At 40.5% G+C, this 16,819-nt stretch overlaps 1 protein-coding gene across 4 annotated transcripts in view; it reads right to left on the bottom strand.

Moving 5' to 3' along the window:
• The window catches only part of ATP8B4 (ATPase phospholipid transporting 8B4 (putative)), a 263,861-nt gene that overhangs the window by 35,669 nt on the left and 211,373 nt on the right, over positions 1 to 16,819 (bottom strand). For all 4 annotated transcript variants that reach the window (XM_078079369.1, XM_078079372.1, XM_036101921.2 and 1 more), the window contains 3 exons: positions 11,668 to 11,812; positions 8,659 to 8,842; positions 7,909 to 8,132 (listed from right to left, as the gene is read on the bottom strand). In XM_078079369.1, coding sequence (XP_077935495.1) covers positions 7,909 to 8,132; positions 8,659 to 8,842; positions 11,668 to 11,812 — 553 coding nt within the window. The remainder of the gene's footprint in view (positions 1 to 7,908; positions 8,133 to 8,658; positions 8,843 to 11,667; positions 11,813 to 16,819) is intronic.

Genomic DNA, 16,819 nt, shown 5'->3' with positions numbered 1-16,819 from the left:
AACTGGCAGAAGCCACAGAAATGCTCTCTGAAAAAAAAAAAAAAAAGTGACTTCAGGAGTGATGTCATCAAGATGGCAATGCAGGTCATCCGCAGCTTCAGTCAGCCTCACAAGAATACCAACAAGCAACTACCTACAGACTGGACACCATTGTGAAAATCCCAGAACCAGGACCTGAAGCTAAAGCACAGAGACTGAGAAGGACCACACTAGAAGGGCAAGAGGAGTAGCTCCACTCTGACCATATCCCCCTCCCCAAGGCCGGCATAGTGCCTCACCAAGGTGGCCCCTTGGGCCTGAGGTTTCTCCAGTGAGAAAAGGAGAACCCAACCAAGGTAGACATCCAGCTCTTCCAGCATTGCAGGATACTTCCCAGGAGCCCTACTCAGGTCTTATCTCATGGGGATCACTGGGGGAATCTGCAGGGCTCAACCACTGAGGATCAGATGGAGATGGAGATAGGAGGAGAGGCATACAGCAACCAGCACTCAGATCTTAATGGACCTCACTCCAACTTGCAGCAGCACTGGAGCAGAGATCCCTACTGGGGGTTCTGCCAATCTGCAGAGACAAGTCAGTGGTTATGTCTAGTTGGGGAGCTTGGTTGGGAGTTCTGCCTGATTCGGGTACCCAGCCAAAGAGCTGTATTTACCATGGAGCCCATTCTATGATCCTACCTAGGCAGGGAAGAAAATTCACAGCTCCACCCAACTGCTGAGTACAGCCTCCAACCCCACCCAACCAGAGATCCCAGGTAGCCACAGAGCCCATCCTACAGGCCTGTTATGCTGGAACCCAAACCAGCAGCCCTGCCTTACAGTTAAAGTATAGCTTCTGGCCCCACAAAACCAGGGGCCCTGAAGAGTGCCCCTGGGCAGCCTCAAAGCCCAGTCTATGGTACCACCCATCCAGGAAACCAAGCCTACAGCCCCACCCTGCAGCAGAGTTCAGCCTACAGAACTGCCAATTGTGAAACATAGCCTGCAGCCCCATCCTTCCAGGGATCCCAGCCAGCAACCCCACCCAATCATGGAGTATAGCCTGTAGTCCTACTTGATGAGAGAGCCCAGACAGTGACCCAGCCCAACCTTAGGGGCATACGTATGGTCCTGCCTGATCACAGTGCATAGGCTGAGGCCCCACCCAATCACAAAGCCCTGACTATGACCCTGCATGAACACAAAGTCTAGCCAGTAGCACCATCTGGTCAGGGAGCACAGCCTGAGACCTTATTCAACCATGAGCAATTGCAGATCCTAGTCCATAGCCCTGCCCAATCAGAGCCCACCCAGATTCAGTCCCTCTGACCTCAGAGCACAAGCAATGGCTTTGCCTAACTAGAGACCCTGTAGGAAGCCCTGCCTGCCCACAGATGTTGCCACCTGACCCATCCAGTACTCCAATGGAGCTGAGCTGTCTTTCCCTGCTGAAGCAAACCTGTTAAGTCTGGAAGTAGACACCACTTACTCAAATGTGCAGATACCAACTCAAAGAATCAAGGGTCATGAAGAATCAGATAAAATAACACTACCAAAGGAAATGAATAAGGTGGCAGTAATTGAATATAAAGAAATGGAGATCTATGGACTAACAAAAAAATTCAGAATAATCCTCTTAAAGGTCAGCGAACTACAAGAACACACAATTAAATGAAATTAGGAAAACAATGTATGAACAAAATGAGAAGTTCAACAAAGAAATAGAAATTATCAAAACAAAGAGAAATCCTAGCCTGAAGAATATAGACTCACCTAAAGAATTTAATATAGGGCATCAGTAACAGACTCAACCAAGCAGGAGAATGAATTAGTGAACCAGAACATGGATCATTTCAAATTTTCCAGTCAAATTCATAGAAAGAGAAAGTAGAATAGTGCTTTCCAGTGGCTGGAGGAAGGGAAAAATGGGAAGTTGTTTTTCAATGGGTATAGAGTGTCAGTTTTACAAGATGAAAAAGTTCTGGAGATCCATTGCACAACAATGTGAATGTACTTAACACCACTGAATTGTACACTTAAAAATGGTTAGGACATTAAACTTTATGTTATGTGTCTTTAGCCACAATTAAATTTTTTAAGAAGTATTTTTAAAATAGCTGATATAGACCATGATTATAAAACCTACTTCGTATGGTTATTGTAAATATTGAGCTAATACATGCAAAACATTTAGACAATGCCTGGCACATAGTAAGTGCTACGTAAGTGTGAGCTATAATTGCAGTTTGTTTTATCCCTACTCGGTGCCAACAATACAATGGTTTCACCTAGAAGATGACACCGTAACATTGATGCCATTACGTGGGCATTGTCACTGACTTACTGCCTTTTCCTCTCCAACAGAAGATGACAAATTACTACTTGCCACTTTCCTGACAAGCTTATATACTTCTCTGACGATTCTGGAAATAGAACCTTAAATTCTCCACAGAATGGATAGCTCATAAAATTTGTGAGATTACACTTCACTAAGAATGCATCCCTTACACATCCTTTACCATGCCAAGCCCCAGCAAGAACCATAGTCTGACACATACCATGGGCTTAATAAATATTCATCCAATGAATGAAAATCTTAAATAGTGGGACCAAGGGATCCTGTTCAGTAAGTATAAGCCAGGATCCCAATTTGATCAAATCATCATAAAAATTAGGGCAAAAAGGATAACAGTCCTGGACTCCTCCTCAATAGCTCAATTGGTTTTATGTGGTGATTGCTCTTCTGCCTAAAGAGGATTTGCCCTGCCCTATTTAAATCAACCATGACTCAAGTAAAACAAAATAAAACTGGAAACTTGACTACTGTCAGTCCTGAATGGCCCTCTGTGTTTTTTCCTGTGCTGGTGAGTTGGGCTAGAAATCCACTCTATATTTTTCCTATAATGAAGCAATATATGAACAATTAAGAAGTACATCATTTGTGGTCCAATTAACTACCATATTAAAACAATATAACACATACAAAAAACATCACTCTGCATTCTGAAATCAATGCCATGATCACACTGAGATCTTAAGGCACAAGCCCCTTTCCCACAGTGCTGGTCAGGCTGTACACATGTACACAGACCAGATGTGGAGCCTGCAGAGACAGCCCCGGGTGTAGGTACAGTCAACGACAACCTGCAGGAGTGACTGTAGGCATATATGAATGACTCTCCTTGTTACATCTGCCTCAAGCACAAGAAAGGGTTCTAGGAACACCCAACAACATGAAAATGCCCAGATGCTTCTATATGCCAGATGTTATTCAAGATTATGGACGATGATTCAGGTGTGCTTTCTTTCCTCAAGGAGCTTACGGTTAAGCTAGATAAAATAGACTAGGCAAATTGGGAAAAGCAATCCTCTACCCTGAAACAGACACCCCTTTTTCTCTTGACCCTGTATTAGTGCATGTATTAGCCTCAGGGGCTATGGCTTTGGTAGGATGGGTAAAGAGATTCTAAGCCCTCTGGAAAAATTCTATTTTGGGGAATAAGCTGTTTGCTTAACTGCCCACTCTGCCTCAGGAAAGATGAACAGAGTCTAGCATGGACTAAACAAAAAGCAGACTGGAGTTCATTCTGGACTCTGGGTTCAAGGAAACATTGGATTTTCTTCTATATTGGCCAACCCTGTGGCTCTCAAAGTATGGTCACCCACCAGCAACATCAGCATCTCCCAGTGAACTTGCTAGAAATGCAAATTCTTGGGCTCTATCTCAGACTTACTGAATCAGAAACTCAGGTGGGCCCAAGGATCTGGGCTTCAAAAGCCCTCCAGGTGATTCCCATTCACATTAAAGCTTGAGAGCCGCTAGTCCATCCCAACTCACCAGCACAGGAAACAACACAGAGGGCCAGTCAGGACTGACAGTAGTCTAGTAAAGATGGTGCAACAAACTAGAGATTTCAGTGTAATAAGTGAAGGGAAGGAGGGAGGAAGGAAGGGAGGGACAAAGCTAAGTTGAACCAAACGTTTAAGAAACCGAATCATAGACTGGTGGCATGTCTTACAACTAGATTTAAGCATCAGGTACTCATGTCTTTGGAATAATCATTGTTCTCCCATGCTGTTCTCTCTTAAAAGGTAAATACTGGTGAGAGGATTGGAAAGCTAGTTGCTTAACATCTGATTCTGACCAGTTTTATCAGATCTTGAAAGCAGAGCAGAAAATCACCTAAATATAAAGGTTAGAAGTCACTGAATATTAGTTTACAACTTCACAGTTTAACAAAGAAAACTTTGGCAGTAAACCTGCTATCCAAGCTCTGTGTGTCTGTAAATACAAATCATTGACCACTCTTCTGTGTCCTAAGAGATCTAAATGAGGGTATAGGCCTCCCTTCATAGTTCTGTGATTTTTCAAAAGCTCCAAACCTTTGCACTATGAAAACTGCGGCTCTTGGAAGGACTGCTTAGTGAATAGCCTTGCTTCATTTTTATGTGGAGGAAAAGTCCCCAGCCTAGGAAGGCACAGGCCACATTCTCACATTTGTTTGTATTGGACAAGGTGAGATTACGAGCAGGTAAGTCCCACCTCAGCCTTCTCTGAAGTAGTGCTAAGAATACATCTTTCTGAGAAACTAAAATCAAGACTTTTGCTTTACTTCAATGTCTGGAGATTACAAAATATATGAACAAAAATATCAACATAGTCTGCTTTTAGTTCTGGGGCATGTTATTCTTAAAAGAGAACATTAGGAATGGATATAGGTGTGCCTCATTTTAAGAAATCTCAACATCAGCTGGGAAGATGGCAGAGTAGGACGACCATGGGCTCACCTCTTGCCATGTGGCCGCCTAGAGAGCACCCACGTCGGCAGAAATAACCCAGAAAGCAGCCCGAAAAATGGCAGAACAGACTCTCTGCAGCCCAGCATAGACAAGAGACCACAGCGAAGCAGATCCTCCCCCTCCGATCACTCTTGGCAAGATCCCATCAAAGGAGCACCATAAGCCTGGCAGTGTGCATGCAGCCCAGACAAGGGTCAGCACCACTCCCAAGTGAGTCCTGCTCCAGGGAGAGGGCAAGATAACCACACACACCAGTCTGTGACCCCAGCAGTGGGCTGGGGGCAGGCAGCTGGTCTGACTGCAGGCCCCACCCACCAACAAAAGCTTCTCAGGGGACTACACAGGGAAAGTGCCCTGCAGTTTGGTGCTACTTCATCTGTGGCAAACGCCTGGTCTGACTCAACTCAAGCCCAAGGCAGCCCCGGACTGGACCAATAACACCATGGCACCAGACTCTGCCCACAACAGGCAGAGAGCCATCACACACTGGACTGAAGGCAAATACATCCCAGCCACAATGGTAGGACACCCCTGGAGCAACACACATAGGAGACACCCCCCGAAGCACCATTTTCTGGGCAACAGGAGACATTGTGTTGCAGGACCTCTTCTTCATAAAGTCACTACTTTCAAGTGCGGGAGACATAGCTGACTTTCCTAACACAGAGAAACAGACACGGCAACAGACAGAATGAGGAGACAGAGGAATATGTCCCAAATGAAAGAGTGGAACAAAATCAGAACAGGAGACCTAAGCAAAATGGAGATAAATAATATGTCTGATAGAGAATTTAAAGTAATGCTCATAAAGATACTCGCTAGAGTTGAGAAAGGAGTGCAGAACCTCCATGAGATCCTCCACCAAGAGATAGGAGACATAAAAAAGAACCAATTAGAGCTATTAGACTCACTAAATGGAAATAAAAATAGACCTGGAATAAATAGCAAACAAGAGGAAGTAGAAGAACAGATCAGCCACCCGGAGGACAGAGTAATAGAAAGTAATCAAGCTGAGCAGATGAGAGGGGAAAAAATATGCAAAATGAGAATAGACCCAGGGAACTCAGCAACACTGTCAAGCATAACAGCCTCATGATAGGGATCCCAGAAGGAGAAGAACGAGAAAAGGGGGCAGAAGATTTGTCTGAAGAAATAATAGCTGAAAACTTCCTGAATTTGGGGAAGGAAAAAGAAATCCAGATCCAGGAGGCACAGAGAGCCCCCAACAAAACCAACCCAAAGAGGTCTGCACCAAGACACAAAGTAAATAAGATGGCCCAAAGTAGTGATAACGAGAGAATTTTAAAAGCAGCAAGAGAAAAGAAAGCAGTGACATACAAGGCAAACCCCATAAGGCTATTAGTGGGTTTTTCAGCAGAAACTCTCCAGGCCAGAAGAGAGTGGCATAATCAATTCCAACTGCTAAAAGGAAAATATCTACAGCCAAAATACTTTATCCAGCAAGGCTTTCATTTAGAATAGAAGGAGAGATCGAGTTTCCCAGAAAAACAGAAGTTAAAAGCAAAACCAGCCACATCTCTGTCACACATGATGCCATCGGCCTGTGGGTCCCAAATTCACAGTCCAGCCACCCTCCTGCCCAAGTCAGCATGCACGGCCTGCCACCTGCTCAATGCCAAGTCAACATGCCTTCACCTCAGATTGCCAAGGGCTCAATTGACACTCTTCCCCTCAAATTCCAGCCCCTGTGCCCAAGTTTGTGCACAAAAGTGGGCATAATTATAACAGCAAAATGAAGCAACCCAAACAGTAACACTATTTCTGTGGAATATAGAGTGGATAAAAGGAGTGTGCTAGGCTGAGATCATCTCCAACAAGCACATCAAAGAACAATACACACAGCATTATTCTGGTTAGTGTAAAAAAAAAAAAAATACCTTGGAAGAATAAAACAAGATGAAATCAAGAGAGGGAGACAAACCATAAAAGACTCTTAAGCATAGGAAAGAAACTGAGGTTTGCTGGAGGGGAGGTGGGGTGGGGAATGGGGTAACTGGGGAATCAGCATGAAGGAAGGCACGTGATGGAATGAGCACTGGGTGTTGTATGCAACTGATGTATCACTGAACTCTAACTCTGAAACTAATAATATGCTATATGTTAATTAATTGAATTTAAATTAAAAAAAGGAAACCCATAAAAAAAGAAATCTCAACCTCTCAGATAAAGGGAAAAACACACAAAATCTATATTCATTACAAAAATGATTCACTGATCTCCCTAGGCACATTTAAAATAACACAAAACGTTACAATTTAATCCATACTCCATTGTTCTGGAATAAAATGACTGAAAAAAATAGCTTTATGCATATCATTGAAACCAATGATTAAATCCAAGAGGAAGGAAGAACAGTTGAAGAAATCTCTCATGAGAGTTATGGTTACAATGTCATTCTCTCTCTCTCTCTCTCTTTTTTTTTTACTCATAAGTATATTCAGATGCTATTGGCCTGATGTTTCACAGTTGATACCCAGGGTCAAAACTTTCCTGGTATCCAAGATATGGGGTGAAATAACTATCTTTTAAAATGGATATGAGTAGATAGAAAAATAGAATCCTAACTTAGGAATTGTTAACTTTTCTTCCTTGTTACCAACATTATCTATTGTATCACCATTATCTATTTTATCAATTTTTATCTGTTGAAATGCTGTCAAAACAGCCTTGATGTCAGGGTATCAATTATTTCTCCCTAATTTAAAACATATTTACTCTCAGTCCATATGCAGTCAGTGTGTTGGGTGAGTGACCATCTTCCCTGAGATACATCAACATTTCTTGTTAGTGTTTCTTAGGCTTCTATTCTAATGAAAGCTCCACACCAAGCTTATCTGTCATCATACCAAAATATTTCAATAAAAATTTAAAAACACACAGGATGGAGATTCATTGGTTACCTATATATAAATAAAAATAAATAAAATTGCAGCTATATGTATATTCTTTTTGTGTTTCAAGCTCAAGTCAACTATAAGGTACATAACTGTCATACTGTGATCTGTATGAGACATATAAAAATGCTATTTATTAATAAGGAGCTATGAAGAATAGTCATCTGCAATTCAGGGGGATCTAATAAAAGAAAGAAAAGCGCTTTTTTACCAACCTGGGCTGAGAAACCACAGAAGAAACCAAACCAGAAATGCACAAGTGTGAATGCAAAATTCTTATAGAAGAAATAGCATAAGAATTTGCACATTCGGAAATAGGACCACCTTCCATGAACAAGGAGAAGCCTTTGGAGGTATCTAAATTGTGCAAATGAATAGTCACTGGCTAAGACTGCCTGCAGTCCTTCCTGGCCGCTGATGCCAATGCCAATGTGAGCACCTACAAAGGAAGAGAGGAATGCTTTCATTCCGTAAATAAAGATACAATCACTTTTAAGTCATTATTTATCTGTAGAAATCTTATCACTATAGCATTTATAATTTTTTGCATATATTATCTTATGAAACACCACAAGTTAGATATTTATCCTAGTTTTCCAAAAGAGAAAACTAGCCCGAGAATTTTAGTAATTTGCATAAGGTTTTACGATCTGTAAGTGGCAAAGCTGGGATTAACCCCAAATGTCGGGACTGTGGATCCATTGTTCATTCCTTACACCATAGCTAGCTACAGTATAAGGTGATCAATATCCTTTTCTAGTCTAAAAATACACAGATGATTTAATTAAAGACAAAGGTTTTTCTATGAATGCTAATGATGCCAAATGTATTAGACCCAGGAAGTATTCATTTTAGAACCAGTGGTAAAATTAAAATTCCAGTGTAATCTCCATTACATCTTGCCAAATGCTAAACCCGAGGACTCCAGGTCTACAGCAGACCCTACTGAGTGAATATTCTCTTACTTTTGATCATGCTGACATCATTGGCTCCATCGCCTATGGCCAAAGTGACAGCATTCCTATAGTTCTTCACCAGCTCTACTACTTGGGCTTTCTGCAGCGGGGTGACTCGGCAGCAAACCACAGTCTTACACATGCAGGCGAGTTCTAGGAGATCATTCTTGACATCACTTTCTAGGGCATGGGCCTATGTTATTAAAAAGAAAAAAAAATCCAGATTAGAACAAGACCTAATCAATGAGAGGTGTCATTTGGGAGGCAGATTTCTTGTTTCTTGACTGATTTCTTTTCTCAACAGTTTAATTCATTTCAACAAGTCATTGTTGACCCAGAGTCACATAAACAACTAACTAAAGAAATGAGCACTAAACTCCTACTAAGTGCCAAGGAATTTTAGAATAAAAATTAAAAGACACAGGGCCCTTGTGTGTCCTCCTTGACATATTATCATGCTGCGTGGGTGAGATATAATTCAATGCCAGAAAAGTTCCAGAATCCACTAAAATAAAGAAAAGCAAAAGACAGAACCTGTCCACCATCTCACCAAGTTTAGAATGAACTACAAAATGATGGGGACTTCTTTGTTCCACGTGATGTAACTTTTGTTTCCTTTGCATTGTTGTTTTGTATATTTAGTGTTTGTTGTTGTGGTTGTTAATGGTGGGGCAAATGAAAAGCAGATGATCTGGAGATTAGCCCTTGAAAAACAAAGTGATTGAAATTGAGACAGGCCTGTGCAAAAGGGGGGCTTGCATGCAACCTACATCTCAGTCAGGGTTCCCAACCAATTCCAGCCTTGTTCCTCTCCAAATACACACAACCTTTATATATGCCAAGAAATGACTGAAAAAGAGAGCATAATCCTTTGCAGTTAACTGTGCAATATGTTTTCTAGAAAACATCTCACTGTACATTATTAAATAAACACATTAAAAGGAAATAGGAATCCACCTAAACTTTGAGTCATCAGTGTCTCTGAATGAATCTCTAGCAAGATATTCACAGCCCATCATAATCTGGCCCCTATATTCCTTTTGAGTTCTGTCTTCTACTACCACCTTTAAGTTTACTCTGTACTCTCATCATGCCAAATTGTTTGTTTCCATAATGTGATAGGTTCTTTCTTGACTCTGCCTTTGTACTTGCTCCTTCTGTGCCTGGAAACACCACTTCCTTCAGGAAGTCTTCCCTGACTTTCACACAAGAAACTAAATGTGTCTGCCTCTATACTCTGAAAGCTCTGTGTTCATTCCTCTATTATATAGTATTGTCATACCACTTGAGATTAGCTCTCCCACTAGACGGCAATCCCTAAAACAAGAACCGTGTTCTAGTCATATCCTTACCCTCAGGCTCCAACATCTTGACCTGGGCATGTAATAAATGTTAATGGTATCAATGAAAGGATGGGTGAATGAGTATACAACATGACTCTGATGTAGAAAATTCTTACATCAAGGCCTGTGATTCCTAGGGGAAACAGTGAGTTAGCTTTCTCAAATATAATTGCCCTTTCTGAAAGAGAAAGTATGTAACTGGTTGTCTTGCTTAGAATGGTCCCCTTTTCTCTCTTTTTCTTCCTTATCATCAACAAGTGAAAACCTAGACTCAGATTCTGATAAAGAAGGACCCAATTACATTCTACAAAGCATTGAGATTTGAAGCAAACTGGAATCATGATTTGCTTAAAAAAAAAAAACAAAAAAAAACTTCTGACCATAGCAGCAGAACTGTGGTCAATTTTCCTTAAATGAAAAATGACATTTCATGGTTTCATAAACTTCAGGCTTTGAAGCTGAAAGGGCTCTTGAAGAGCATCAGTCTTAGCTCTTTCTTTCAACAGATTTAGAGACAAAGAAAAAATAGCATACATTATCACCTGAGTACTCTAACTCACCACACACTGGCTTCTTTGAGACTGAGGGAAAGTCAAAGCACAACTCATTAGGAAACTTTCCATATTCTAGTCCCTGGGCAGTTCAGCTTGGAGGCCACCAGCTTTAAGTCCCAGTTGACAGGCTTATAATTTTCAGTTGCTGCTCATTTGTGCAAAGGAGAAATTCGTGTCATCTGGACAAACTTTCGACTGAGCTTGGCCTGCAGCTGAGCTCTGTAACTTTCCATGGTGTAGAAGGCAACACATCATTATGTCTGGAATCCAGCTGGATAATGCTCTAAGCACTAAGAGCTAACAGACAGCTGATCACAAGGGGGAAAATACAATATACTCATATCCAACTTCTTTTGTCCTCTAAGAAATCGTCTACAAGAAGATACATTTATTTTCCAAACTCCAAAAGTGAAAAATGATCATCAAAGCTGGGGAAAGATGTGAGATTAGCTCTTTGTGCATATAAATGATAATTTCACTGGAGTGCAATCAGAGCTTTTGTTTTTTAAATTAGAAACTCAGAAGAGTGTTTTGATATTTGTTCAAGATTTGGAACCTGAACTACATTAAAAGCACAATGCAAGTTTATTCTATTACGACAAGAACCAGATTTCCTAATCAAAGCAAATTGTTTGGCATTGCTGTAAAATACTGCTATTTAGAAAAACCACCAGAGGTATCTTAATGGCAATAATTTGGTGTGGTAATTATATGAAGATCAGGTTGTGCTCTGCCAAATCACAAACATCAGCAAGAGCAATAATTGCAATACATCCAACAGTTGCATTATTTTAATTAAACAACGGGGAGCTGTGACACTCTCCCTTAGAAAAGCACTTAAACAATACTGCTAAATGGTCTACAGTCATTTAGACAAGATTGATATTCTGTGAACACAGTATTTCTTTGGATCCTCCCTTTCACTGTGGTGGTTCAAGCAATAATGTATGAAATATATATCAGAAGTTTCCTTTCCCCTTGCAAACAGGAAATCATTGTGTATATCCTGTTTCTAGTGGTGTCATTTGTTTGGAAAACACAAAAGGAGACCTCAGTACGACAGCACAAAAGAGACAATTACTGGGATAAAGAAAAAGAACAAAAGCCTTAAGCAAACTCACCAAACTGTGGCCATTTATGATTAAGGCATAATCTCCTGTTATGGTTTCTTCTACAACTGAGTCCAGCTCCAGCTGCTGTTTTTCAAAAACTACATGGCCGTTGGAAGAACTTCTGTTTTGTCCAAACAAATTTTCCTTTGCTTTTCTTGAAGGCGGGGGAGGGGGAAAGGGGGGGGTGGAGAACAAATCATAACAAGTTTAAAGAGCATACCTATTACGCTAACAAGAGACTGGCCTAGAGGTAAATTCATTTCATCACTATTCAGATAGACTATGGCATAAGATTCGGTTACAGTAAAGCAAGCTGGATGATTCTTTGTGATGGGGAGACCGTAGCAAATTTGCAAATTCCAGGAAGTAGGAAAGTAAACATAATGAAAACAGAATCATTTTGAACGTTTACAATTACCTTAAATCTAAATTATCATCTTGAGCTGGGCTGGAACTAGGTGCCCTCGATACATTTGGCCTATAAGGTTGTCTGAGCTTCAGGGACTCCAGAACCACTGGTCTGGCGTGCAATATTGTTAAATATTGAAAAGGGAAAGACTAAAGACAATTGATGAAACCTTCTAGGAATTCCAGGACATCAATATATAAAATAAATTCATTAATTTGCAGAACAATATCATATGATCTGGCTTAAAACAGCAGTCTTTTAAGAAGCACATTTTCTAAAAATGTGACAAAACTAAATGATGGCATTTACTGAATTGGCATAGTCATTAGAATATAATGGACTGTTTTAAGTGAAAATTGCACTCATCAGCTCAAACAATAGTATAAATCTTCTGGGGAAAAAAAATACAGACACCAAGAGTAGAGGGTCGTTCCAAATGGAAACTCCTTCCAATGCCCCAGATCTAATTAGCAGTAGAAAAATCCTGCTCACACTCATCCATCTCTGCTATTTAAGAGAAAGATTGCATGGTCATGTAACATGCTTAGAAGAGGCATTTTACTCTTCTCTTCAAAATGGAAAGATAATGCCTTTAATGGAAGGGAAATTTCCTCTCTGAAGACCCTCAGATGACAGGCTTTGAAATAACATAAGGGCAAGTTAACATGACTCCAGTACTTTGAACCACAACCAGAGGGCTACATGGCAAATGCTCCCTGAAGATGAGTGCCAAAGCCAGCCACCAATATGTTAGGCCACAACTTGCATCTATAAAATGAGTGCCCTGGAGCAAATAGGGAGTGGGAGGCCAGAAAATGGATGTTTTGGCTTACAGCAAAATGAAATGGTTCCCCAAAGGCTCATCCTATATAGAAAACATTTATTAAAATGGTTTTATGATGTAAAAAGAAGAGAATGCTCACTGTACAAAAACAACTATTTTAGCCCTTAGCTTTCTAATTATTTGAAAATGTAACACTGATTATTTATATGCGAAATCTAAAAACAAAAACAAAAACACAAACAAAAACACAACACACACACAAAAAAACCACCGTTATCTTCTGGCTCAACATCTCCTTCTGCTGTCCAAGACCAAAAGCACAGCCTGCATTTAAGAACCCAAGGAACCCAGAGATTACATGCCCCTGGCTCCAAGAATGATATCATGCACTTAGCAATCAGTCTGCAGAATCAAAGAAAAAGATTTATAAAGTCAGAGTGCTATGTGTGAAATTTAGGGAGTTAAGGTGGGGGAAGGAGTGGAGAACAGACATGAAAAATCATTGTTTAGTGGGAGAATCGGACTTTTACATCAGATAATCATGTCAAGGTGTCCTCCTAACAGTCAGGAAAATTTACTGTCCCATATAATGAAGAAAGCTAGAGAAACAAGCTCCCCAGAAGCGAGCGTTTGTCTGGCAGTGCTGCAGAGCTCATAAATTGGGTCTTAAGAAAGCACCAAAGGGCAAACATCTCCCGAGGTTTCCTTTTTAGTAAAGTTCTCACTCGCTGTATAAATGACTCAATCTCTGTTTTCCCCCCAGAGAATAAAAACATTCCAAAGAAGGGTGAAGTTCATGAGAGTATTGGCTGAAATTCTATTTACTTAGGATTTTCCCCCCCCTTAAACTGTCTTCCTAACATCTCTAGGCGGAAAAGGGACAGTTTTTCAGGCTCAGCTGCGTTCCCTCCACATGGGCCAACCCTCCTCACCAGACAGGGCTCATGCATTTTCAGACCTCTGCCCATGCTCTATAGCTATCATTTCTTTCTCTTCCTGGAACTTAGCTCTTAAAACACTAGCTGGTTTTCGGAAAAAAAAAAAAAAAAAAATTTATTAGGAAGGGAAAAACTACACGGGACTTCCTTTATTGAATAGGAACTATACATTTTTGCAGACATAACACACAATGCTTAACCACAGAACACAAATAACAAATGCTAAAACAAAAGAAGTCCTGTGTTTTCCCAAGCTGTGTAATGAAGGGCAGTCTATTAGAATGCTGGCATGCAGAAATGCATTAACGGCTGAGGCGACCATGGCATTCAAAGCCCCGTGCCACTGCAAACACAGCAGAGCACAGTTGGGCACATGCTGGCTTGCATGCACTCTAAAGAAAAGAGATGATATGCTCGTAAGGCACTCTGTGTTCAAACATGGCATGGACCTGTAAGGAAATGGACTGAAACCATGGCATCATGTTTAAAAGAAGACAATCCTGACTTCGCTATAAGAGCATTGAGCTTGGAACCTGGAGAGCTGGGCTTAGGCCCAAGGTCTTGCCTCTGACATCTTGTTTGCCCACAGCTGGGTGATCTGACCTCTAGCCACTTGACAAGTCAGTTACAGACCCAGCACAGAACCCAGGTCTTCAAATTCCTAGTTCTCAGTCTACTGCACTAAACTGGTTAACATACAGAGTAAGCCCTAGGCTGACAGGGCCAGAGGAGCAGTTATGGGACAGCACCACACTGCCAACAACAGAGAAAGGGAGGAAGTACATGAAATTTTTATTTTAAGCCCCCATTCCATCCCTTACTACCCATGTGATCTATAAGACAATCCCTAAACTCGTGTTTTATTAGAAATTAGGGGAGTCTACAGCCATACCACCCTGAACGCGCCCGATCTCGTCTGATCTCGGAAGCTAAGCAGGGTCGGGCCTGGTTAGTACTTGGATGGGAGAAATTAGGGGAATGGGACAGCCCGTCAGGCTGGTTGACACCAGCTAGGAAAACCTGGGCAGCTGCACCAGTGTGTATTAGAACATTGCCAAGATTTCTTAGTACTCTAAAATGTTCTGGTTTATGACAGAAACCCAACCTACTAAAACATTTTGCCTGGGTGACTAGAAGTTGGAAATGAGGAACGAGATGCATTTTGTTTGGCCTGCACAGTGTTTTTAAAAATCTGTATGAGTTTATGGACATCATGATGTTCACCTTCACCAAACGCTCCACCACTCCCTAATGTCTCATATATAGCCCAGATCACACAACTAATATTACCTGCCTGGTTCTGGAGCCATTTGCATTTGAGAACTCTGCTCATTCAAACAAGTAACTTTCTACCAAGTAGTGCTCAAAAAAGTGCAACATGTATTTTGTTGATTAAAGAAATATCAATTCCTAGGTATATCACCAGAATATTTCTCAGAAGCAGTACCATCACATCATGGTTTAATTAGTTATCGGACATGAATTTTTTCAACAAAACATGGGACCAATATAACAAAAATGAAACATGGAGTGAGTTTGCCTGTCAGCCCAAGCAAAATTACATTCCCAGTCTGTCTTCCTTTGGGCAGAAGACATACGTATTGGTGAAATGTAATCAGTGTGGTGATCTTCTGAGAAACCATAGCAGGGTTTAATTGCAGATTTCTGGGCATGCCTTTAATACTAACACAGTTATGGTGGCAAAATTAACCCAGGACTCAAAGTGGCTAAAACAGTTTCATTACATTAAATTTGAAACAAGCCACATGCATGATATGCATAAAAATTATATATCCATGTTTATGAAATAATCTAAACACATTTGTTAGGTTTAAATATAACCATTTAGATCATTTCCTTCTAATAGCTACTGTCACTAGGATCCTGTTTTTTTGATACACTTTTTTGGGTTGTTTTTGCATGAACTCCCACTGAACTCAAAAACATTAACACAAGAAAACTGAAGGGTGCAAATTTATGATTTTAATATTTCATTCCCCAAATTCTGGGTTTAGACATAAGTAGCCCAGATTAGGATTAGAGAGGGCACCTTTGGCAGTAATTTTTCTTGGATGCTTTGTTCCCCTAATCCTACTATTAAGCAAATGCATACTACAAATGTATTCATTCCTCATATACAGAATTTTATACCATGCATTGCCACCCTGTCTTAGACTCTGAGAATGGGGTTACCTTCAAGTCTGGGTTAAAATAAACATTATTTGCTAGTCAGTTAAGCAAGATGGCCTCAAGGGTCCTGAAATAATTAGTCTAGACAGAAATTCCTTGTTTTTCCCCTCTGAATATTTTTCCTTCTCATTAAAAAACTTCGGGCTTTTTTTTTCCAATTATGAAAGTATTGCATGAACACTATTACAATTTCAAATAATGTGAAGAGCCATAAAGAACAAAGCAAACATAATCCATAATTCCAACATTCAGAGAGAACCACTGTATATGTCCTATAGAGAGCTTGATGGGTAGGTAAAGGACAGAAATGGATACAGATGTATAGTGTTTGTGTGTATGTATATATACACACACACACACACACACACACATATACACAAATACATACTTTCTTTGAAAAAAATGGATCATACTGTGCATATTTTGTAATCTCATTTCTCACTTAAATATATCATGGACATCTTTCTGTTTTGTTTTTTATTGTTTTATTGTAAAAGTAAGAGAAAACACAAATTTATATTAACCTACATGAAGTTGTAAAATATTATAGAAACTGTTTTCATTTTAAGTATAAATTACATCATATAACAACCAGCATTATTCCTTAGAAGTCTTTCCCTCAGAATTCTATTCCTTAGAAGTCCGAATTCTATTGTAATTATGGTTAGACCATCTCTCTACCAAGCACACAACAACAACAAATTGAAAGAACAATTGGCAGGGGCACCTGGGTGGCTCAGTTGGTTGACTGTCTGCCTTGGGCTCAGGTCATGATCTCGGGGTCCCGGGATCGGGCCCCACGTCAGGCTCCCTGCTCGGCGGGGAGCCTGCTTCTCCCCT

Source organism: Halichoerus grypus, chromosome 8 (assembly GCF_964656455.1).
Source record: "Halichoerus grypus chromosome 8, mHalGry1.hap1.1, whole genome shotgun sequence".
In the NCBI taxonomy this organism is placed as follows: Eukaryota; Metazoa; Chordata; class Mammalia; order Carnivora; family Phocidae; genus Halichoerus; species Halichoerus grypus.
Note: the sequence above shows the minus strand (reverse complement) of the source record. Positions and strands in the feature narration are given on the sequence as shown.